This window comes from Fusarium phalaenopsidis (genome assembly GCF_050370095.1).
Source record: "Fusarium phalaenopsidis strain FUZ10S chromosome Unknown contig_32332, whole genome shotgun sequence".
NCBI classification, from domain to species: domain Eukaryota; kingdom Fungi; phylum Ascomycota; class Sordariomycetes; order Hypocreales; family Nectriaceae; genus Fusarium; species Fusarium phalaenopsidis.
In genome coordinates, this window is record NW_028145391.1 from 2,487,964 (window position 1) to 2,512,500 (window position 24,537).

The following is a 24,537-nucleotide window of genomic DNA, read 5'->3' on the forward strand; positions in this document are numbered from 1 at the left end:
GGGAGGTCTTACACGCTGCTCGGAGAAAAAAGCCCCTGAAGATGGATGCCAAGACGCCCCATATCGGCTATTAACAAGCCTTTGCAGGGTGAGCTTCATTATATGCACTTGCAAACCCTATGCACGGAGCCCAACGGCTTCTGCATGGGAGGTAAGGAAGAAGAGATTGAGCCCCTAGGTATCCAGTTACCTGGAAACAGCCCTCATGTTTGATGTGAGCTTGACGAAAATTACACCTCGAGCACCTTATCACTCAGAAAGAGACGGCCACAAGGATCGATTGATTGATTGGTTTATTCATGTGTCAATGTGCTATTTCAACATGGTGCGTCCCGGAAGCCTCATGTGGTGGCTAGCCCTGGACGGTACTGATAGCAACGCTACACGGCTGCTGACCCCCTCCCCCGACGTGGGGAGGATGGCTCTGTCTGGCCTCATCAACAATGCCAATATTCGGTACAGTGTATGGCTCTAATGTGCGGTGAGCTGTGATGGGAGGCTTTTAGGTTTTCCGCAAGACCTTGCCCTAACCATCAACCATCATATCATCCGCGCATTTTCCTCCTCTAGGAAACAATCACCTCGCCAGCCCCGGTTGCGAGATCCTTCCTACCATCCTCATCGTCTGGCTTTTGCCTATCAGTCAGGAGATCCTTGGGCGGCACAGCCTTCATCTCCAGCACATCGTTGTCGCTCCCTTGCCGTTCTAGCTCTTCAAATGTGAAGGCATCCGACAGATTCACCGCCAGGAACGTCTTTGGTAACTTGACCCTGCGGTGCGAGTGTAAGTATAAGGTCACGGGGAGGAGGTAGATGCAGGCAGGGAGGGTTTAGTGGGGGCACTTACTGATTGAACTTGGCTCGCAAGGTCTTGATGACTTGCAACCAGTCGGCGTGGGGTGTCAAGCTTCGCCTGGGGGCAAAGCCAATGCAATGTCGGCTGTCAAGCTGCACGTGCAGGGGGTCAAAGACGTGGCAGCCCGGGCTAATGGTAATTCGGATGCTGTACGTGAAGGTGGGCTCGTCATGAGGTGACGCTCCCTCGCCCGTGGTCTTCATTTCTGCCTCGTAGAGCTCGAAGCAGATCTGCGAGAGGTAGTCAAGCTCAGGAATGGTGCTGCGCTTGATTTTAGTCTCGACGCCTCCCTCGATGATGCAGTTGAGCAGCGTATAGATGTGGGATTCCTTGGTAAAGTAGAAGAAGGACTTGGCATCGTCCGACGCCTGCATCTCCTCGAGGTCCTGAACGATCTCCTTGAGCAGGGGCAGCGATGTCAGCAGGCCAATCTCGAGCTTTTCGCTGTCCGAGATGCCATACTCCTGAGGGCAGATGAAGTCGAATAGGACCTTGGCTAGTCGGTAAAGCTCCTGAAGCGGCTCGTTGCGTGCGTCCGGTTTGGACGCGGCCTGGTTCGTTCCCTTGTAAAGCCGGAAGTACTGCTCCGGCGGCGCCTCCTCATTGAAGTGTCGCAAGTTGTTAAGGAACGATCGTCTTCTGAAGAGCTTCTTAACCGAGGCAGACCGGCTGCCGGCCTCCACCTTGTCCGAGCCATCGGGCGATGGGTTCTTGTCAACCTTGGCGTCTTCCGAGGACTTACCATCCTCCGCCGACTTTGCTTTTCCGTCCTTGGTGCCATTAGCACCGTTGGGGGTGTTGCTCGTGCCGGAGGCTGAGTACTCGTCAAGCATGTGGTTGGGTGGTGTGTACACCCATTCGAGGAACTGACGGTTGTGCAGGGCATCGAACTTCATGGTGTCGTAGAGTTCCGAGATCTTGCTCGGGTCAACCTTGTCGCCATCGCAGAACTCTGAAAAGAGCTTTTCCCAGCGTTCTCGGAACAGCTCCGCGTCTTCGCCACAGCACCACCGCGCCTGGATCTGGCCGACCGTATTTGCATGTGAGAGCGACGACGCGATCGACGAGTTCGAGTTTTCACCCGATAGCCTCTCGGTACTCGGGTTTGAGATGGCATTGAGCGATGTAACAGCGCCGCTGTACAATTTGCCGTAGTTGTACTGCATCACACGCCGATGGAAGTTCATCAGCTGCACGACTCTTGTCTGCACCTCGGAAGGCTCGGGCATGTTGTCTGGCCAGGCAAACTGGGCAGGCCGTTCGTTGCCCTTTCGCAGTAGACCCTTGAGCTTCTTCTTGACCTTGTCCATTTCGTCCTTTGCCGCATTCGAGTCGTCCAGCAGGTCCTTGCGAATCGTGATGAAGTCTTCAGGGACATCCTTCTTGCCTAGGAACGAGGCAGACCAGATCTGCGCACTCGTAGTCACGCGCCGCTCGGAGCTGCTGAACACGTGAACCTCGTCCAGAATGTCCCTGTTCATGAGCATGAGGTCGTTGCGCATGTTCTCGCCAAGTTCTTGGGATTGGTATCGGGCCGAGTGCGTCGGCTCTCCTCCCCATTTGACAATGAGTTGCAGCTTGTCCAGAACCAGGCTTTCTTCAGCAGCTGTAAACTTGGACATTGTGACACCGGAGAGAGAATCATGCCGCCTTGGGCTCCGATAGGGTTCGTCCTCCAGCGATGCCTCGCCTTCTTGTCCCGTAGGACTGGGCTCCTTGTTTTCTTCAGGCACAGGCACTTCCTCAACGGCTGGTACCACCTCCGTCTTCTTTTTCCGGAACATGGGCTTGATCTGGACCTTGGTGCCTGGCCAACTTCCCTTCTTGACGAGCACATTTCGAAGAGCCCGGAGTTTGCCACGATCCTCAATGTTTTGTTCGTATGCCAAATCCACTGCTTGTACAACGCTTCCCAATGCAGCTTCGCCAATGAGCAAAACCTCTTCCTGGTGCCCCTTCAGGAGAGCAATGAAGGGCTCTGAATGGAATGTGAACTTGTACTTTTGCTTGGGTGTCCGATCCGCGTGCCGTATCACGGAGACTATACCCTTCAGCTTCCAGGAGTGTGTTGGGAGGGGGGGCTCGGGCGCGGTGCTCGGCTGCTCTGATGGCGCATCCGATATGGCACTTTGTTGTGTCTGTGGAGGTGCCGAAGAGCTGCCAGACAAACTCAGATCAGCAGGGACCGATGGAATGAGTGGTGTCGCCGCAGAGCTGTGGGACTTGGAGGGCAGAGTGCTGTCTGGTATCAGAGGAGTAGCAGTTCCGCTGGGAACACGGCGGAAAGAGTCGTCGGGTTGTGAATCCGTAGCGTTCGACATGGAGTTTATGCTTGTCCTAACCCCGCCAGTGCCAGGCAAACTTGTTTGCTCACGATCCTTGAATGCGTTGGCTGCTCGAGTAAAGGGGTCGGTGTTATCTGACGGAGCAGGCGATGGCATTGGCGGAGTGACGCCTCCACGCCTGAGCTTTTCCTTAACAAAGAGGTCTTTGAGGATACCGGAGCAATGGTCGTAGTAGTCGTCGTTGTCCTTGACAAAGCTCCAGCCGTTGACGTCGATGACATAGCTCTTCCCTGACGCTCGCAGCAAGTCGAAGCCACAAACTCTCTGTCCAAACGCTGTAGAGATCCTACTGGCCATTTCCCTCTCTTTCGTATCCAGAGCCGTGACGTAGCGCAGCTCTTTACCGTGCGTGTTTCTCCGTACGACACCATCCACAACAGGGCTCTTTCGTGTCTCGGCATGGCAATACGCGGGGCCGACAGTGTAAGCCTTGACATCTTCGGCATTGTCAACCTGCATGAAACTTTCGTAGATGTAGCTGCTGTCGGGTTCGGTGATTGCTCTGGGAATGGTTAGATCTTGTATATAGTCGGAACTCTTGTTTCCAATCTTTCGGAAAAGCTTCCTAGCACCCCCACCAGCGCTCTTTGGGAAGTAGATGATAATGTTGTGATCCTCGCCACTTGTTGGTTTCTCGACGAATGGCTTCCTCAGGATTGCACCATCCACGCTCAGAGCATCCCCATCTTCGATCAGCTCGACTTTCTGAGGTGGAGGAACCTTGGCAGGGTCAATTGGCTCAAAGGAAACACCTGAAACATCCTTGATGTGCTTGACCATTTCTGGAGTGAGAATCTGGGGACCGCCATCACGACTGACTTCGATTCGCTTTGGTGTTCGGACGTTTATCTTGTCGAGCAGGTGCAGGCAGAGACGGCGATCCCACAGGATCTGCTGCATGGGAACATCATTAACACAAAAGGGCTTTCTCGCCTTGACATAGGCAATTGCCTTGTCGAGTGGGAAACCATCCGAATAGAAAGAAATGAGGTAGTCGCTGCATCTCTTGTTAGTGATCGTTTTGGGAAATCCGGCACGTGCCTCTTGCAGGAGCTTGGTCGATGCACCCCACCATTCTACTTCGGCTCACCGAGGGAATGGACTCACCAGATGGGCCAATTCTCAACCTCTGAGGACAAAACAGATTAGTCTCTCCTAGAAAATACATCTCTTGTGGATCAAACGTACCTTCGTCGAGAATCACCTTGTCGCCAAAAACAATCACGTCAAACTCGCGATTGGCAATCAGCCGGTTCAAGATGTTCCTGCTGGGCTTGCTCCGCGCCTTGACGTCAAGGGCGCACACCCCAATGACTCCCCATCGAGCTGGCTTCACTGCAGCAGGTTAGAGACATCGCTCGCTTCCAAGGCCAGTGGCTTCGAGATGAGAGAAGGGGAAAGAAGGGGGAAAAAAAAGAGGACTTACCCTCCTCCCTTTCCCGATGGTGGGGACCCCGATCGCTACTTGGGCTGTGGCTACTTGTCGCAGTGCTTCCACTAAAGCGCCTCTTGGCACGACTGCGGGAGCGGTCAGGCATGGAGCGCAAATTTGAAGTGCTGTTCTGCATGTTGTCGCGGATGGCTCGCTTGGTAAAGTCAAGTGGCTGTGAATGGAGATCCCTCGGGACCAGGTGATGCTGATGGTGATGTCCCACAACCGAGTGGCCTTGCTGAGTAGTGGACGAGGTGGTGACCGTCACGTTGGAGATGCCAGGCTCGGACTGAGACGGCGTTATTCCTTTGCCTGTCGACAGAAGGCCAGGTACAGATCGTGGAGGTGTTCCCAGCTCTGACCCATGAGCAGACGAAGAGCCGCTGAGGACGCCTCGAGCAGATGCAAGAGAATAGAGCGAGTTTCCTGAGAGTCTCCTGGACTGAGGATCCGAGGAGGAAGACAGGCGGTTGTTGATGGCACCGGAAGGTTCAGACGAGACGGTGTAGTTCGAGTTGGAGCTGTCGCTGGCGGTGGGCAGGCGGTTCAGGTTCCGCTGCTGGTTCTGGTTCTGGTTCTGGTGGGGGTCTTCGGTAAGGGCGAGCTGGGAGTCGGCCAGCGCCAGATCCTCAACGCAGACGTCAGAGGTCATGGACTCGCGGCGGGTGTGCAGCGGGAGAGAGTGAAGGTTTTTGACGGCCGCCGCTGAAGTCGAGACGTGCGAGGGAACAGAGAAGCTTGCACGACGGGCGTGGGTCTCTGCCGTGTCCGGCTCGGCACAGTGACCCTTGGTCGTTCCTGCAGCAGAGATGGAGGAGGAATTGGCGAGGGGTGACGACGTCGAGAGGATGCGAGAGGACCTGGGAGGATGGGATTGGCTATAGGTATGGGGCAGGGATTGGCCAAAACCAAGATAAGGAGCATGAAGGTGAGAACGGCGAGGAGAAGAGGAAAAGTCGGCAGCAGAAACGTCGTCGGAGGGGCTAGTTGAGTATGGTGGTGCTGGTGGTGGTGTTGGGCTATCCACGGCGCCGACGGTGGTGCTAACAAGCTTCGGGCCCGGTCGGTTGCTCATGGTGTCCACGGCGGCATCCATGACATCCATCCGATCAATGGTGTGCGCTGCGCAGCCGTTTCTTGTGTAGTGGCTTGTGTGAGTGTGCTTGTGTGCGTGTGTTTGTCCCGTTTGGTACAACACAGTAGGTAGGTTGGTGGCCAAAAAAAGACACCAGCCCAGCTGAGAGCTAATCGAAATTTTTACCTTTCAGACTGACAGACAGCTATGCCCGCTCCGGCATGAACGAAATGACAGATCCCGGCGGATAGAAGCGAGAACCTCGCACCAAGTAACCAGGCGGTGATGGGCGACTGCAGTAGGCGAGCTCGGAGCTTGTCGCCTACAAAACTCTGCCCGGTGCTGTAGGCCCGTTTATCAAGGTTAGGGACAGGGCCTCGAGTTGCTCAGCTTTAACCTGCGAGCAGACAGTGACGGTGGCTTGGACGTTTTCCGATGTCTCGGACCCCCATCTACCGATGTTTCTGCCCTTTTGTCTAAATGTCTCTGACGAGGACGGTTATTAGAGCTCAAGGCAAGACGGGCTGATTTGCAACCGGTCAGACGGGATGGGGTCATAGCCGGGAAAAGATGCAAGTGCAGGGAAGACGAGGGGAAAAAAAGATGATGCTAGGCGGTGATTGTTATTATCCTCTTCTCTTTTTTGCCCCCTGGAGCACGTCTCGCGTCCGTTCCAATGGGCGACTGAGACGGTGGCCAACGGATGCGGCGCGGCTTGTCTTTGATGTCTGCTGCTGCTGCTGCAAGTCACCCACTCACTTGTTGAAGTGGGCATGGATGAATGGGAATATTTTTTTCTTGTTTGTCCGGGGGATAAAGGTCCTGGAGCATCGAATCAGCGGGCTCGATGACGCAGGCGCTAGGGATCGCCACCATGCATCGAGATGCCGATATCTTGGTTGATAGGTTGTTGCCAGGGTTTGTTCGACGAGATGCTTTGTAGGGCCGGCCGAGATGCAAGGGCTGGCTTGCTCTGCTTGGCCGGATGGGTCGAGGCCCCCGTCGTCGCCTTCGCCGTATCTATAAGAGGTCCGTGGTCCCGTTCAACTTGCTGGCAAATGACTGTTTTCCTGTCATTTGGTCACGCTACGGAGGATTTGTCGTCCCTGCTGTCAAGGTGCCCTGCCCTTGCAAAGCGAAGCTGCTATCTTCGGTCCGGAGTTGCTGTCCTTGATCGCTTCTCCATGACGGGATTTGCTGGAAGGGCCTGGATGGCGGGGTCGCGATGGGGTCACCGGGGGAGGGGTCCTCTTGAGAGTGGAGAGACTAGAGGGCAGGTTCAAGGCCTTGTGAGTCTCGTGCCCTTGAGGAGGCGAAAGGCGAGAGCCGGAGCAAAAAGAAAACAGCTTTCTCGGGCCGTTCCCGTATGAGACGTTTCCCCCGACTGTCTCTGCGATACCTTGGTGTTTATAAACTCCCTCTCTTTTCGGTTGATTGACTGACTTGCATGCGGCCATGACAAGCAGCACATGATGGCCGCAGAGAGGACGCTACGCAGCTAGAGGTGAGACACTAGCAATCGTCATGGTGCCAGGAACTCGGCAATTGAGATGAGATCTGGAAGGGGCATGCTCGAATTGAGCCACGCCATTGGGCGAGATGAAGCGGAAATGGATGGCCACGAGGTTGATGCTAAACATCGGTTCTGGTCCCTTTGTGGCTTGGGGGCTTGGGGCATGCGACCACCCAAACCCGACGAGCTGGACCTTTGCTGCTGGCTACAGGGGGCGAGACCAACGCTGGGGAACCGCTGTCGATGATGATGTCGTTGATGGCCATGGCTTGTCGATCCGGTTCATGCTCTCTGGTTGTCGGTTCGGCAGTGCAGATGTAGTGCTCTCGTCAGCTGCCGCTTCTGTGGCCCTGTCAGTTGACCTTCATGGGTTGGCTGACTCTTCTGAGTCAGTTCCAACCTGGTGGGTTTTCAGGTGAAACCCTTCCATGGGTGAGGAATCCTTCAGAAAGCTTGTTGTTTGCAGATCCTCCTCTTCCAGTTCACTCTTTTCCTCTAGATGGCCCCAGACATTCTCATGGTTCCTCTCTTTTGTGGGGTCAGGCGCAAGAATCAGGGGTTGATGATGTGTTCCGTACGCGCCGTGTAGATACACTCCGCGTTTAGCCAGAGATTGGATAATCTGAAACCTCGCACCTGGGTCGCGAACGTTGCTCTATTGCTTGATTTGACCGACCATGTACAACAACGGGAGGCTTGTTAACCTGTGCATGTGGCACTCAGCCTACATATACACACGTGTCAAGCTCGCATAACCGCCTGCGTTACGCGTCACCCGTCTGACCTGTGTGAGGGAACCTGAAGATCATCAACAACAACCCAAGATACATGAAGCACGAGAAGAGTCGAAGCTGAAGTGTCCAAGGTATTTTATGAACCAAATATGCTCGAGAGAGCCCATCCTGTGTTACATACAGGTGTATATGCCATGTTCCAGGGCTATCATGTCCCAAAGCCCAGATCCCAAACAAAAAAAACCAAGCAAAAGTACCCAATGCATCATATCATACATTAAACGACGCTCAGTCGTCAGATCGATTGTATCCCCAAAGCCGGTTTCTCTCTATAGTCCACCAGTGAGCCACTGCATCGGCTTCACGAACCCAGTCGGCTGCTTCTTTGCCGTACTTGGCCTTAACCGCCTTGATCATGGGCTTGATGGCCCACCCATCCAGAGGATCCAACTCTAACGGATCCTGTCCCAGGTCGGTAAATGTGTATTCGAGATCCTTTTTCAACGGGATCGCCAGTCTCCAGGGTGCGTCTGCCGATGTGATCGTGAGCATACCACCGCCAGGGTTGATGAGCCCAAAGTTCCAGGCACGACGGCCATGTTGAGACTTGATATATGGTCGGATCAGTGATTGACCCTCGTAATCATGGACTAAGTCGGACGCAATCGCCGTGTCGTCCTCATTAAGGGATCCTGTGTGGACAAGGAGATCAAGGAGGGTCGGTAGAATCGAGATCGAGGTTACGTTCGCTTCGTACTGGATGCGAGGGATATTGGGGTGTCGGAACGAGATGGGGACTCGGAAGTTGCTGATGTGGCGGTTCTCGTAGGTACCCGTCTTGGAGAAATCTTCTTTGAAGGCTTGTCCGTGGTCGCCGACAAAGACAACAAGAGTCTCGTCGGCAATTCCGAGATCGTCAAACATCTGCATGAGCTCGCCTATCCACATGTCGGTGAACCTAATAGTGTTGAGGTACTTGTCAAAGTCCTTGTGGCGCTTGCCCTCCTTGCCCATGTACTTCTCGGTGTCGAACCACTTGGGGACACCCCAGGGATGGTGAGTTGTGCTGGTAAAATGCGACATGAAGAGACGCTTGTTGTTGGCGAGCCCCTCGGTGATGTACTCCTTGATGTGCGCCTTCAGATCCGTCTCGGGATAGCCAAAATAGTTAATCTCTTCCATGTCGGGATTGCTCTTGGCCTCCTTGTCGAGCTTGGGCTTCGTAAAGATGTGCTTGAATCCCATCTTGTTGTCGAACATATCCTGTCTATCGTATGTGTCCGTAACAGCCTGGAAGAAGGCAGAGTGCCATGGGTAATCGTGAAACTGTTCACTCTTCTTTGACCCCAGTGACAGCCAGCCTCTGGCTGCCTTGGTCTTGTTTTGCTTGAATGTGTTTAACATATTGAGGACCTGAGGAATGCAAGGCTGATAGCTCTCGAGCTCGGCCTCCTCGAACATGTTTACCGCCATGGGCCAAGCGCCACAGTGAGCTGCCATGAGACTCTTTGTCGAGACACTGCTGCTCGTGAGGCCTCCGACAACGTTGATACCACCATACTCAGGCCTCGTCTTGTCGTTCCACACCGGCTTCGCAGGAGGGTCGTAGGTGGTGCCGTTGCTGGCACTAAAGTTGCCAAATTTGCCTGTAATCTTCTCAAAGTTTGGCGTCAAGCGGGAAACTCGGTCGTTGACATCATCTCGAAGTGAGTCCTCGTGGGATTCCATAATGAACCTGTGAATGTCGGTACCTTGCTGGATCGGGAAGAGCTCTTCGCGCATGCTCTCCATCAAAATGAGGGCAACGTGTCGAATCTTGACAGAGTTTTGTGTGAGGGCCTCTTGCACCGAACCCAGGATACTCTCCTTAAGGTTGGTAATCCGCATTGGGTCGGCAACGGGGTTATAGAAGCCTCGGTCTGCGAGCGTGCCGGGGCACGAATCGTCGGGGGCAGCGGCCTTGTCCTGCGATTTTGTCTTATTCCACTTGTCAAACCCGTGAGGGATTGGATCGGGCAGCCACTTGGGAGTGTTATCTCTGTACTGCTTGACGAATTTGCTATCCCTGCCAGGAGCCCAACCCTTGAAGTGACCCTGAGGATCTTCCCACTTGGACTCCTGGATGAGTTCCTTCAAGGGCCAGTCATTCTTGGATGCGCAGAATCCGAGACTCGGCTTGAAAGAACCGAGAATTCGGAAGGGCAGACTTGTCGACATATGGTTGTATGGCCTCTCGGGGCGGACAATGGCCGTGATACCAACGAAAACCAAGACAGACGATGTGACGATCCAAGAAGGGATAGCGCACCATCTCCGTCGCATTGAAGAGCGCTCTTCCAGACCCTTCTCTTGCCCACTGCGACCGGAGCTGGATGACCTTCGACCATAGTCAGACGGGGAGGCGGAATCTCCGGAAAGATCACGCTCCATCAACGGTTCGACATTCTCGGGATCGCGCTGTACATGTTTTTGCGGGCGAAGCTTTCCTCTGAGAAATCTGGAGACTTTTGCAAGGTTAAAGACCTGGTGGGACAGCCTGGAGAGTCAGGCGACGTACCTGAAGCGATGCGCTTCCCCAACCCAGCTACAAGGTTACCGACGAGCTTGTAGAGAACGCCCTGCGTGAACCATGCAAGAATAATAATGATTAATGCAGAAACAAGAACGCTGTGGCTCTCGCTGAGCAAGACTTTGAGGCCTTCGTCGTTGGCATAGTCCCCTGCATCGCTCCACTCAACTTCGCCGCCCGTCCTGTAGTAAAATCCAAGCTCTGATGATGCAGCGCCGATGGAAATCAAGCTTCAACGGCGAGTCAGCATAAGCGGGCGCAACGGAAAAAAAAATGCACACGAGGGGGATACTTGCGTTAAGAAACATCCAAAGCAGTAGCCGACAAAAGAGACGATTGTCCGTTCCCTCCGCAGCAGGAGGCGGCCAAGGAAGATTACGAAGACATCTTGCAGGAAAAAGGTTGGTAGGTAGACAATGAAGTCGATGGCAGCAATAGAGTGCAGGTGAATGTACAGATGCAGCAGCTTGGCAACGAGGACTGATACAAAAAAGATTGCAAAAAGAAAGGATACTGAAGAAGGCATATTGGGCCTGCTTCACATCATCGAATCGATACTGCACCGACTGGAAGGAACAGAGAAACGAGCAAGTATGATGGAGGAAGGAGCAAGACGAGGTGAACAGCCGGCTGGGCAAAAGCCAAGATGTTTAAGGAACTGTTGTCAGACCCAAGAAGGCTATGCACTAGACCACAGTAAGACATTGACACACAAACACTGCACAAAGCCCCAAAAAGCCCCAGGGATGGCGCGGATGGCCCAGGGATGGCATCTGGTCGCGTGTTGCTTAAACTGGGTAGGGTAGTAGGTAGGGTAGGCTAAGCTGATGGCCGGGTGGGAGCTGACTGATCGCAGTAATCGATGGCGATTCTTCCATCCATTGCCGAACCGTGGCCTCCATTCTGATGGAACGCCAGTCTGACCAGTCCCTGAAGCCCCTTTCCGCCGTGGCTGAAACAAAAAGGGCTCTCCAAAGAGTCGATCTCCTGCCTCTCTAGGGGGATTTGAAAGGGCATCTCCGCTTTTACGAAGAGAAGGGGGTGGTGCTGGTGGTGAGTGTTCGTCAAGCTCGACCCGATTTACTTCTTTGTCGACCGTCCGTCGTCGCAGCATGGGCCACCCCCATGAGTTGCATTGCGCTCGTCTGGTCGTCCTTGATATCGAGTGGGCCAGGATTCACCGATGAATGGCTACGGATGCGCTGGGCTGGGGCGCTGCCGAACCTGAGGCGCGATACGAGACGGCCACACAGGAGCGTTGAAGTCCTGGCTAGTGCCGACAACCTTGTTTCGCTGGTGTCCCTGATGGCACATGTTTTGGCTGTGCATAGCCGGCCCTGGGATGCCCCCGCTAGCACCTCCGAGCTGATGAATGAGTGCTCTGCTCTGCTGCTCTGCCTTGTTTAAGGTTCCCACTGCCAGGCCATCATGGTGACGTCCTCTCTTCCATGTGCCGAGCTTACGAAACCCCAGATCCTCCCAGGCACAGTCACAACCTAAACTCCGTACCTAAACTCCTAACGTTAGATCGCAGAGCCAGGCTATTTTGGGACGGCGGGAAGCCTGCTTGCGCTTGCCCCAAGCATGTTTCGTTGGATATTGATACGACACAAAAAGGGCGAGCTGACCGAGATTAACCAAGAAAGGGCGGCCAGCCTGCCTCGTAACCCCTCTTCGTCCAGGACCTGGACGCGGCTCCATGGTTGCTTTGTCCTTGGCGCATTTCAGCACCAAGAGCCGTCGTTGGATAGCCCGTACGCATTATCCATCACCATCACCGGATACGTGTTCATGGCGTCGGCTGCTCCGTGCCTGCGCCGGTGCTGCTGGAACCTATACAGCCCTACCAGTGCTACGACAAAGAATGATGGAAGCCTGATGATGGCAAACGTCTGTCTTTGTCATGCCTAAATGGGCGGCGCCTCATGCCAGTCGCTCGGCCCTTGCTTCAACATGGCACGCACGTCAAGCACGGTCAGACTCGGTCTCGAATTCCATTCAACGCCATCCCACTCGGCCCCACTATTTGGCGCTTTTGACATCGCTGGCGCCGTAGCCTACCTGAACATCCTTCCAAAGGGGATTCCCGACCGGACATGCCAAGCTTCCATCAAGATCTCCCGAACCTGGAGCTGAGCTGATGGGAGGACGACAGAATCAACCGTACACGTGATGTCGAGACACCTGACCTTTCCCCCTGAGAATGGGGACTGAGAGAAGATGAAGAAAGGCAGAAACACACGTCCGCCGAATTCATCACCGAGCATATGCAAGGATGCAATAGTTTCGAATAAACTTGCTACGACATCTAACTTACAGTGCCTTGTACTGTGCAATGATTTCTTCAGCTTCTCCAGATGCTACCCCTGGGCGGACAAAAAAAGACGCCCATGTTTTCTGCTCCCCGGTACTGCCCCGCGTCACCGCCAAAAATAATTTTTGGAGATGGCTCCAGCCTCACACACTGAGCGGCCTTGCATGAGAGAGCACAAGCCGGTTCGACTACATATCTGGCTCCATATATAGCCTCTTCGCATCAGTCGCGTCGGCTAGGCTCACGATGCCTCATCAAGATATTGACCGTCCGCTGGTCAAGCGCCAGAAGACGACGGCGCCCGCCAATGCCTCGAAATCTCCATCCAACTCTTCGAGGATCTTTGCGCCTTTCCGAGTACGTCTACCCCTCTACCCTCACTCTTCGCAGCCTAACTCCCGCGATTGTATAGACTGTCGGCTTAGTGTCGCCGACGAGTGTTCCTTTCACCTCGATCCCCCTCGGAAAGACTACCTTTCAGATCTCTACCTCGGTTGGTCGCTCCATCCAGACCTACGATCTTCGCCGCGGTCTCAACCTCGTCTTTGTTACCCGGCCTCAAACCCCCGCTGATATTACTGCGACACTTGCCTGGGGCAAAAACATTTTCGCAGCATGGGGTGGATCAAAGAAGGGCGAGCCCCAAGGCATTTGGGTGTTCCAGAGGGGTAAGAAGGTTGACGAACTTGCGCTGCCCTCCGACTTGGACGAACCGATCCAGCAGATTTTGATTATGGGAACATGGACTATTGCTGCTGCTTCAACGAGAATCGAGGTGTTCAAGACGGCATCTCTCGAGCACTACACCACCATCTACACGACACCCGCAAACCAACGCGGTAATGAAATTACTGGCGGCATCGTCACCATGCCTACCTTCCTGAACAAGATTTTCGTTGGTCGCAAGGATGGGTGGGTTGAAATTTGGAATATCAGCACGGGAAAGCTCATCTACACCATTCTGCCTCCGTCTCCCGACAGCGGTTCTGTTACATGCCTGGAGCCTAGCCCGGCTCTATCACTGCTCGCCATCGCCTATTCCGAGGGAACTCTGATCATCACCAATGTTCTCACCGACAAGCGTGTCATCCGCATTGAAGCTGGCAGCTCAGAAGCGCCGGTAAACTCGATTTCATTCCGAACCGATGGTATGGGTGCTGGTAACGATGGGCGCAAGGACGGAGTTATGGCGACGGCAACTGCTGCGACTGGAGATGTGACATTCTGGGACCTCAACGGAGGTGGCCGCGTGATGGGCGTTTTGCGTAGTGCCCATAACCCGCCCTCTTACGAAGGCCCGACTGTCCGTGGCGGCATCAGCAAGATCGAGTTCCTCCCTGGCCAGCCAGTGGTGTTGACGAGCGGCCGAGACAACTCCCTCAAGTCTTGGATCTTTGACGAAACACCGTTCTCCCCTGTGCCCCGAATCCTTCACTCCCGCAGTGGACATGCTGGCCCGGTCAATTGTCTCCAGTTCCTGCCATCTGACTTTGACGGTGCTGATGCCGGCAACAAGTGGCTGATCAGTGGTGGCCAGGATCGGAGTCTTTGGGGATGGAGTTTGCGTCGGGATGGTCAGAGTTCAGAGCTGAGCCAGGGCAACATCCGCAAGAAGGCCAAGAAGGTGGGCATCTTGTCAACCAATGCCCTCGCCCATGGACCCACGACGACATTGGAGGATCTTAAGGCCCCAGAGATTACTTGCATTGCGTCCTCCTTGAACCGAGACGGTGGCATTGGAGCCATGCCTGGAAAGCAGGCCATCTGGCAAAAGTCTCAGAACAAGAAGAAGGCCCAGGATGCAGAGCTTAGTGGTATGACGGGCTGGGAGAGCGTGGTGACAGCTCACAAGAACGACCCCTATGCTCGAACCTGGTTCTGGGGACGAAAGAGGGCAGGCAGATGGGCTTTCGCTACAGGTGATGGCTCCAACGTCTCAACCGTTGCCATCAGCCCTTGCGGCACCTTTGCTCTCGTTGGTTCCGAGTCTGGCGGCATCGACATGTTCAACCTTCAGTCGGGAACGCACCGCCAGAGGTTCCCCTCAAGATTAACCCCAGCCCAGGCAAGACAGCTCAAGATGCAGCAACTGCGACAAGCTGACGATGTCGTTCAACTGCACACTGAAACCGGCCGTCAGTTCGCAGCGGGCACTGGAAAGCACACCAAGCCTATCACAGGCTTGATTGTTGATGACATGAACAAGACGGTGATTTCTTGCTCTCTGGACGGCAAGATCAAGTTTTGGGACTTCTTGACAGGCAACCTGCTGCACCAAACCGACTGGGCGCCGATGACTTTCCCTACAGGATGCAGATATCATCCCTCGAGCAACCTGCTTGCTTTCTCCTGCGACGACCTGTCAATCCGAGTAGTGGACATGGACACTAAGAGGACTATTCGAGAGTTCTGGGGACCTCGAGACGCCATCACCGACTTCTGTTTCTCAAGCGATGGGCGATGGATTATCGCATCCTCGAAGGATTGCATCATCCGGGTATGGGATCTCCCTACAAGCCACCTGATCGACGCGATCCGGCTCGAGAAGCCCTGCAGGGCACTTGCGATGTCAGTTACTGGCGAGTATCTGGCTGCCACGATTCAGGATGAGCTCGGCGTTACGCTCTGGACCAACAAGGCGCTGTTCAAGCACGTTCCCACGCGGCAGATCTCTGAAAAGGAGATTGGCCAGGTTTCTCTGCCTACGGTCTCTGGCGAGAACAACGAGGGCATGCTGGAGGGCGCATTCGAGGAGGACCAGGACGACGAAGACGACACTGTTGTGGCGCCTACAATCGAGCAGCTCAGCTCCGAGCTGACAACTCTGAGCTTGGTGCCCAAGAGCCGCTGGCAGACGCTGCTGCACTTGGATCTCATCAAGGAGCGCAACAAGCCCAAGGAGGCCCCCAAGGCTCCTGAGAAGGCTCCCTTCTTTTTGCCCTCAACGACAGGCAAAGAAAACATCCTAGCGCCAAAGCAGCAGACAGAGGCGGAGGACGATGGCAAGTCACGAATCACAAAGGTCGAGAAGGCTCGGTTCGAAGAGGTGCTGAGCTCCAAGCTTCAGGCTGGAGCAGCAACTGGCACTTGTAAGTTTCTAATCCTTTCCGCTGCACCTTGACTCGCCATCAAACTAACATGCTATAGACGATGAATTCATTGAGCATCTCAAGTCTCTCTCCCCCTCGAGCGCAGATCTCGAGCTGCGCTCACTCTCCATCGGCGACGGCAATGAGGGCTCGAACGAGCTGTTGCATTTCATCCGCGCTCTGACGGCTCGTCTCAAGGCCCGCCGCGACTATGAGCTGACTCAAGCGTGGATGACAGTGTTCCTGCGACTGCACTTTGACGTGGTCATGGAGAGCGAGGACCTGCTGGCGGCGCTGAGTGAGTGGAAGGAGTATCAAGAGAAGGAGTGCAGCCGATTGGACGGTCTAGTTGGCTACTGCAGTGGTGTGGTTACCTTCTTGAGAAATCCCCGGACATAAGTAGGAGATGACGGTGATGTCACTGGCTTGAGTGGTTGGCGTTTTGCAAGTGGCGTGTCTGTTGCTAATTCCCAAGAGTTCCTCGCGATCTTGAAGTTGTCGAGAAGACGAGTATATAGAACTAGACGAATGCAAAAAAGCATCTATTCTTTAACGTCATACACTACCAGTCCCGTAATCCCAATCGCCGAACCCTGTTCGATCGAAGGCAACTCTTGAACTCCGCCTGTGAGTCGTAAAAATACACATTCCACTACTGCCGTCTCTTCCCAATTCCAACCTCACGGAAGGGTCCTGTCCTGATACCTCCCAATGTCACCGTGTTTGTTACATCTTGGCATCGTTATTCGGCCGCTGCAGATGGTCGTTGCGAGGCAGTTTATGCGCTCAGGTCTGAGGCGCGCCCTCATTGGGCAAGCTTTGTTGATTGGCGCTCTAGACCTGCTCGGCACCCCAGCCAGCGTCTTCGGCTTCGCGCATGTTGCTGGGAGGCTCAATGGAGGGAAGGAACTCGAGGGCGACATATGCGATACCGGTGATTCCGACGATGCCACCGGCGATCTTGCTAATAACCAGCTGGCCGAGGAGAAGGGAGCCGAGGAAGATGTAGACTGAGTTGTATGAGTAACCATCAATGTGGCAGGTTTTCAGTAGAGCGCGACTTACAGACACCACGGCCGATGAAGGAGAAGAGGAAAGAGGCGTGTCGCGACACCTGGGGAGGAATCTGGAACTCTGTGGCTTGTTAGACATGATGGAGAGCTCGGAAGCAGTCCAGAACGTACCGAGAAGGCCGATGACGAGACCAAAAACAATCATATAGCAGCCGACAATGATAGGTTGCCTAGGCGAAAGGTGTTAGTGCTTGCAGTTGAGGCTTGTCATGCCGCATGAACGCGCTCGGATGCAGGGGCGAGAAGGGGTATTATCGGGTGTTCAGTTGGAACATACATGCTGAACTGGAAGATGTGCGTGATACCACCCAAAAGGGTGATGACGCCAACAGCCAAGTTGACAATGCGGCTACGCGATGGTCAGTAACGATGTTATTGTGACATGGGGGTTGGCCGGCGCAGCCACTGACAAGATGTCAGAGAGCTCCATGGTTGCTGTAGTTAATGTCCTTGCGCTTTCAGGAATCGAGGTCGACAAGAAGCGGGCTTAAGAGCTGCTGAGGGTCCCAGGCAGCAGTTTAAGGAGCGTAGGTCAGATGAGGGCGATGGCGATGAAGGTATGCGTGGCCACGAGACAAGACTTGAGTTGGAGAGTCGAGGATTACGTAGGAGCTTTGGCTTTGTCGCCGGGAGAGGCACGTACAGGCGGCGCTCATTTGGTGCTGTTTCTGCCAGAGCTCACCGCCTTCTGTGGTAGGACAAGCGCTGCGGCTAGCTGCCAGGGAGTAGCCAGTGGGTCTTCTGAGCTTGCTTCACGAGCCGGCGAATGACATCAAGGCTGAAAACAGCCGAGAAGCTCCAGAATCAACCTCGAGGGACAAACTCGAGGAATTGAGATGCCCCAGACGAGCATTGCTGCATCTCCTGGCTGGGGATGATTGTTCTTTCCCTTTTACGTCGAGGCCCGGCCGTCAGAGGCTCGGGCCGCTGCATTGCACGCCAATGGCGAGGCAGGGAGCTCGTGGGCTTGTCTCGCAGGGCTATGCACCAGGCACACCATGATGCTCAGCTCCAGAATACCCGGAATATCGGCATTATTGCCCATGTTGACGCTGTAGGTGATGACCTGGTAGTGGCAATGTGTGACATACCGCTTACTGACTGAAAGGGCAAAACTACTACTACCGAGCGGATGCTTTATTATAGTGGCGTCACGCAACGTGTTGGAGGTATGCATGGCTCATGATGTACTTACATGGTATGATTGGGGGATATACTTACCAACCACACCAGATGTTGATGCTGGAAATACTGTAACCGACTTTCTCGAATTGGAGCGAGAACGAGGCATCACCATTCAGTCAGCCGCCATCACCTTCAACTGGCCCCTCCAGCAGACACTTCCCCCAGGCGTCCACTCCAAGACCATTAACCTTATTGACACGCCTGGCCATCAAGACTTTCGCTTCGAAGTCGATCGTTGTCTTCCCATCCTCGATGGCGCCGTCTGCATCATAGACTCGGTCAAGGGTGTCGAGGCTCACACTGAAAGAGTATGGGCTTCTGCTCACGAGTTCAAGGTACCTCGTCTGGTCTATTGCAACAAGCTCGACCGTGAGGGCGCATCCTTCAAGAAGGCCGTCCTCGAGATCGGAGCCCGACTCAAGGGATGGCCTCTTGTCTGCCAGATCCCGTGGTGGGAGAAAGAGGACTTTGTCGGTGTCATTGACATTATCGACCGGGTGGGATATCGCTGGAAGTCGGAGCGTGAAAAGACGCGATACGACTTTCCGGCGCTCCAGGAGAAGCTCTCCAGCTCAAACAAGGACCTTCTTCCCGAGATTGAGTCAGCGAGGCAGGCATTGATTGAGGGTCTCGCGGATTTCGATGAAACCATTATGGATGAGTTTCTCGCTGAGAACCAAAACATTGACGGTGCTGTGATCAAGAAAGCTATCCGACGAGCTATTCGGAGTGGCGATGGTACCGCCATTCCCGTGTTTGCCGGCTCCAGCTTCCGTCACATCGGCGTTGAGCCCCTAATGGATGCCATCACCGACTATCTACCAAGCCCAGATGAACGTCCATCGGCAGAAGTGCGAGTTGGCTCAGTGAAGCAGCGCTTGGCTGATGTTATCGAAAAGAGCTCCAAGTCTGCCAAGTCGACTGTCGCATCCATCGCGTCCGTCTTCAAAGTCTTCAATCACCCCAAAGAGGGCGTCATTAGTTTCATTCGAGTCTACCATGGCACAATGACCAAGAACGCCTCAAGCTTCAACACCAACATGCTTATCAACGAGAGACCCATGGGGATTCTTCAGATCTCAGCATCCAAGACGCAGGACATTCAGGAGCTTTCGGTGGGACAGATTGGAGCCCTTAGGGGACTCAAGAAGGCCCGTACAGGCGACACGCTCATCACAACGACCGGTGGTAAGCCTGTTGCTGAAGCATTCCGCCACGTTCAGATCCGACCACCCGAGATTCCACCCCCAGTCGCCTTTCTGCAAGTTGAACCCTACGGCAATGTTGCTGCCCAGCAGCTTCAGATTGCCCTGGAAAACACAACGCGTGAGGATCCCAGTCTTCGATGGAGTCGCGATCCCAAAACGGAGCAGTTCACCATCCAGGGCATGGGCAAGCTTCACCTTGACGTTTCACTCTACAACATGAAGCAAAAGTACAAGATCGATGCCGACTTTGGCCCCATCGAGGTCGACTACAAGGAGTGTGTCACAATGGCTACACGGCCTCAACACACAGTCTTTGACCGCCCCGTTGCGAGCAAGCCTGGAAAGGCGTCCTGTACAGCCGTTCTTGAACCACTTGAGGACCACCATCGAGAGAGCTTGCTGGAATCGAGCGTTGAGCGAGACGGTAACATATACCATATCTCAATCCCTCTGACAGGCGAGACCAACTCGCTCAACTTTGATCCCGAAGAGGCCCGACAACAGCTTCTCAATGGAGCCATTGCCGGCCTGGCGAGGGGGCCGCGCCGTGCAGCACCCATCCACGGATGCCACGTCACCATCACTCTTGACACGGAGCCCGCCGCCTGTGAGACTCCCACAGGAGGACACTTTAGCACTGTCGCGCGTACTGCAGTGCAAGCAGCGCTCCGTGACGCCTTTGAAAAAGAGCAAATCGGCATCCTCGAGCCCATCATGCTCGCCCACATCACCTGCCCCGAGGTAGTCGCCGGCACGGTGCAGCACGATGTGACGGCGGGTGCGGGCGGACACGTCCTCGAGGTCAACGACCGGTCAGCCGAGACGACGGGCGAGGACCACATCGATGTGTCCAAGATCTACACGCCTCCCGATCCCTATGACTCTGTCACGTCCCTGCGCGGCAAGAAGTCGACGACGCGCATGGTGGAGATTGTGGCCAAGGTGCCGTACAAGGAGATGCTCGATTACGACAATCACCTGCGGAGTAAGACGGCAGGGCGACATTCCATGACCATGTCGTTTGACTCGTTTGCAAAGGTTGTCGGCCACCGAGAGAAGGGCTTGTGAAGGATCTGTCTCTGATACACTGCGTGTTGGATAAGATGACGAAGCTCATATGTATCATGATGTAAAATAAGGTAAAAATCAAAGCTCACAACTAAATGCATAGTTGACTACAATATCAAGGTGCGCCAATTTGTCCACCTAAATGTTTCATGTCATCACATAGGGGTGAATAAAGGTGAATGAACAGGTATATGTATATGTATAGTAGGGCTATGTACAAGGTGAATGCCATCTACAGAGAAGAGTGTTGAAACCCGAAACGAAACGAACCAAAACCGATCCGATCAAACAACCCCAAGAAACAATGATAAACAAATTCTAGAATCCCTTGTTTACGCCACCATGAGCTCCAGCTCAAAAACCAAGTCGCCGTCTACTCCCCAGGTAAGTGAAAAGCAGCCAGCTCAGGCTTAGATGCTGCGCTTCTTGATACCGCACTTCTTGAGGCAGTCCTCAACGCCGAGGGCGATGCTCGCGGGGATGGCATCACGGACACGGTCAATGTCCTCGCCAGCGATGGTCTGGCCAAAGGTGGCAGCAATGACATCGTCGCTGAGGGCAAATGTCTCGTCGGCGATCTGGCCGGTGCCAAAGTCCTCGGCGGCAAAGGCAGCAACAAAGGTAGCAGGCTCGCAGTCGGGGTTGAACTGCGTGTGGACGGAGCCCTGGTAGAAGGGGGTCATCATGTTGGCAGAGAGCTCGGTGCGGATCACGCGTCGCTTGCCGTCCTTGTCGAGGACACCGTTCTCGGGCACCATCTCGGTGATGAGGCGGCCAGAGGTGACGATCTGAAGCTCGGCGGAGCGGGGGTGGACGTGGAGGGTGTTCATGCCGCAGGCTGTAAAGGGGGAAAGCTGTTAGCTTGGTTGTTCCTCGTGGTGTTGAAGCTATCATGTCTCAGGGAGAGAGGGTTGTCTTACCATCAACACGGCCGAGAGCCATGCCGGCGCCGGTGCCAACAAGAGCAGGGAAAGTCTTGCGGTTGGCAGCGATGAGCTGGCCACCCTTGCCAGGGTTCTGTTGCTCCTGGTTGAAGTCAAAGACAAAGTCCTTGTCATCAGGGATGAGGGCGAAGCGATCAACGGCACTAGGGGGTAACTGTTTAGTCCGCGGTCTTTGTATTGCAGTCAGTTCTAGATGGTACTCACGTGTCGGCGAGGGTGAGCTGAGCAGTCAGGCTGAGACCATCGGAGCCCCGTCGAGAGTTGTGAGGAGCAGCCGAGGCGAGGGAAGTGAAGGCCAGGACGGCGGAAGCGATAGCGGCGGAGAACTGCATCTTGACTGGTGGTATTTAAAAGATGGAAAAGGTTGTTGATGTAAGTTATTGGAGTGTTTGAAGTGAGTATGAGAAAGCTGTGAGGCTAAGAGTGTTTGTGATGCTGGTGAAGATGCTGATGAAGATATTCCCAACTCCAAGCCGAACAAGCCCGACTTCTTATACACAACATCTCTCGCCCCCAAACAACACATCAAGGTTATCATTATGGTTGAAATCGAACCAAGTATAGCCCAGGAACTGCCAGCGCGAGGCTTTGAGCTAGAATCTCACTCGAAAAAGGCAACATCCCAGGCCCGACCGCATCGGAAAGTCGGGCTTCCGCTGGCCACCATCACCAAGCATTTGTCAAAGCCCCTCCAGATACCTGTATTCAAATCACCAGCCACTCCATGACCCTAGGCCCAGCCGTGCAGAGGTTGTCTAGTGCTGAGCTGCGTGCTTTGTCATTGGGCGGGAGGGTTACTCTGATGGATTGTTGGAGGGCTGTGCAGAGAGAGGCAGAGGCGGTCGGTCGGGTCTCTCTGGACCAGCGCAGCCCCCGAATTCTCCGACTGACCAAAAATAGTGTGAGAAACGGTTCGCCCAAGCGCTAAGCGCCTGCGGGAGTCAGCACCAAGAATGCGTTGTCGGTGGCGCCTCCATCACGGAGTCTAGCAGATCCGGCGCGGTAGACGCCAGCCGGAGATCCGTTTTGCATACGTGCTGCCACTAGAATAGTACAGAAGGGCTGGGTTTCCCCAGGAAACAGGGACTCCGCGGTCTTGGCTGTCAGCGTTGTCGGCCGCGATGAATGATCTCGAATAAGCATCGGATGCAATGCAACGTGATCCATAAGCAGGACAATTTTAAGATTGTGATCTTTTGTTGATCATTTGGAATCAAATGCCCTCATCAGTTGACATGTCGCTTGTACATAGACTGAACTCATAGTAGAAACTCCTGTTAGTCACACGCAAGCCAACACCACGCGATTCATCAAGACATTGCTTTGTTCCGGTCGGTTCCGCGCACGTACCAACAGGTGATGGATGCCATCATTATGCAGAAACGAAACAAACAAAGCAAAGCAAACAAAACATTCATGGCCGTTAAAATCTCCCCAAGCCCCCCTTCAATTTCGTGACTCCAGCGCCATCAAGCCATCCTCCACTTGGTTACCCGCGCCACTCCCGCTCGTGACAGCCTCATATGTTTCGATATGAGACATGGCTGCATCACTACTTTTACCTTTCAACCTTTTCCTGATGCCTTGCCGGTACAAATAACTCATCCTCTGAAAAATCATCGCTATAGGTGAATCTTGTTATGCGATCCACCGTCCAGATTGTTCCATTCAAGTAGGGCTTTGCCTTGCTCAAAGACCAGTTACTGGATGTGAACTGCACATTGACTGCCTCAAACATGCTGCTCAGCCAACCAGTCTCACTCGCCAGCTCACATTGAACCCATCGAAGCTTGGGGAACTGATCCGGTTGGCGCTGCTTCAACTCAGCAAGTCTCGCGAGACCCTTCTCCAGCATTGCCCGCCCTGTTCCCCCCCATCTGCTTGGTCTGGATCGACAAAGATACCAAGTGATGCGGGAAGTAGCCGGATCAAGGGCTCAGAACGAGGAAGGCCTTCCTCCTGTATTCCATCAAAGCCATAGATCATCTCAAAGCCAATACATAGGTGCTCGAGAACAGCAAAGTCTCTGAGATGGAGTCCATCTTCAATCTTGCCAACGAACCGACCTTGGGTGCTTAAATCAAGATGCAGCGACTTGAGCGTCCTCTGGTAACAAGAAAGCAGACTCACTGCGTCCGACAGCTGAAAGTGCCTGGGCATGTTTCGGCGCGAAGCTCCTCCTATGAAACTCCTGCTCTGTGTCGGCGGCCGCGACTCGTAAGCAAAAGTCTGAAGTCCACCGATACAGGCATTCAGGATGTCTTTAAGAAACGTCTTCCCAAGCCAGCACTCTGTCATCCGAAGGATCTTGAACTTTGGTAGAGGTGGTATTCTTCATAGAATCAGTCGCATGGAGGTTAAGGGTGTCTAGGCCTGGAGATAGCCTGACAACATCGTCAGGGCGCGGCCCAATATCCAATCTTCGAATGGGAAGTGACGAGATGTTGAGCGCTGCAAGGGGCGAGGTAGACACGCCGCCTCCGCTTGTCCATCGTGAACAACGTTGAAGACCGAGGTATTCGAGACTCAGGAGTTGAGCAATCAGCATAGCAACAAGCTCAGCTGCCACCTAATCCCTTTCCCTCCTTCGAGTTCGAACATCGCGATAGTACACTGCGGCATAGCTTGGTCCATAAACTAAAGGCGCCAGGAATAGTTCCCGATTTGTTGGTTTCCCAGTCAGATCACTACCTTCAGGACGTGGTATACGTGATTTCCAAATCTCGGCGAGGTCGATTCCTAGCGTTTCTGCAGCTTCGCCGAGCACGTCTCGAGGTCGATCACGATTGATTGCCCATAACAGCCTCGGGTGAACTCTTACCAGACGGGCCAGGTCCCGGCGCTGTCTAAGAGTCCGCATAAAGGAGATGAGCCGGCCATCCCAGGTATACAAGTCAGTACGCCATGAGTCATCATAACCCAGGACAAACTCGTGATACAAGATGCTCTGAGCAATCTCTCGAAACCTTCTTAAGACCAATGATAGCGAAACGAGGGCTTGACGATCCACAGAATACCACGACTTTTCGTCAGGGTTCTGTCGTGCTGAGCGATATCGCAGTGGCGGAGCGTCCCAAGGCTCGTTGTACTCGCCCTGGCAGTGGAGGCAGAACGGGCCAAATATCAGGACCA

At 54.2% G+C, this 24,537-nt stretch overlaps 6 protein-coding genes across 6 annotated transcripts; 2 read left to right on the forward strand and 4 right to left on the reverse strand.

Annotated features, from left to right (window-relative positions):
* Nucleotides 1–566: 566 nt before the first annotated feature.
* Nucleotides 567–5,738, reverse strand: LRP88_13758 (inositol polyphosphate kinase domain-containing protein; the record flags this gene model as incomplete). The annotated part of the gene is made up of 5 exons (XM_083250114.1): nt 567–771; nt 848–4,198; nt 4,309–4,330; nt 4,390–4,536; nt 4,628–5,738. The coding sequence occupies 5 exons, from the start codon at nt 5,736–5,738 to the stop codon at nt 567–569; spliced, it is 4,836 nt and encodes a 1,611-aa protein (XP_083094448.1).
* Nucleotides 5,739–8,243: 2,505 nt separating this feature from the next.
* On the reverse strand, nt 8,244–11,050 carry LRP88_13759 (alkaline-phosphatase-like protein; the record flags this gene model as incomplete). The annotated part of the gene is made up of 4 exons (XM_083250115.1): nt 8,244–10,459; nt 10,513–10,725; nt 10,788–10,815; nt 10,910–11,050. The coding sequence occupies 4 exons, from the start codon at nt 11,048–11,050 to the stop codon at nt 8,244–8,246; spliced, it is 2,598 nt and encodes an 865-aa protein (XP_083094449.1).
* A 2,034-nt stretch (nt 11,051–13,084) lies between these two features.
* LRP88_13760 (rRNA-processing protein UTP21) lies at nt 13,085–16,326 on the forward strand (the record flags this gene model as incomplete). Its single annotated transcript, XM_083250116.1, has 3 exons — nt 13,085–13,195; nt 13,251–15,927; nt 15,986–16,326. 3 exons carry the CDS (start codon nt 13,085–13,087, stop codon nt 16,324–16,326), a joined length of 3,129 nt encoding a protein of 1,042 aa, XP_083094450.1.
* Nucleotides 16,327–16,761: 435 nt separating this feature from the next.
* LRP88_13761 (Golgi apparatus membrane protein TVP15) lies at nt 16,762–17,430 on the reverse strand (the record flags this gene model as incomplete). Its single annotated transcript, XM_083250117.1, has 5 exons — nt 16,762–16,937; nt 16,993–17,061; nt 17,112–17,170; nt 17,278–17,349; nt 17,411–17,430. 5 exons carry the CDS (start codon nt 17,428–17,430, stop codon nt 16,762–16,764), a joined length of 396 nt encoding a protein of 131 aa, XP_083094451.1.
* A 552-nt stretch (nt 17,431–17,982) lies between these two features.
* On the forward strand, nt 17,983–20,461 carry LRP88_13762 (mitochondrial elongation factor MEF2; the record flags this gene model as incomplete). The annotated part of the gene is made up of 3 exons (XM_083250118.1): nt 17,983–18,054; nt 18,109–18,169; nt 18,234–20,461. The coding sequence occupies 3 exons, from the start codon at nt 17,983–17,985 to the stop codon at nt 20,459–20,461; spliced, it is 2,361 nt and encodes a 786-aa protein (XP_083094452.1).
* Nucleotides 20,462–20,871: 410 nt separating this feature from the next.
* Nucleotides 20,872–21,737, reverse strand: LRP88_13763 (RmlC-like cupin domain-containing protein; the record flags this gene model as incomplete). The annotated part of the gene is made up of 3 exons (XM_083250119.1): nt 20,872–21,299; nt 21,382–21,548; nt 21,610–21,737. 3 exons carry the CDS (start codon nt 21,735–21,737, stop codon nt 20,872–20,874), a joined length of 723 nt encoding a protein of 240 aa, XP_083094453.1.
* Nucleotides 21,738–24,537: the final 2,800 nt, after the last annotated feature.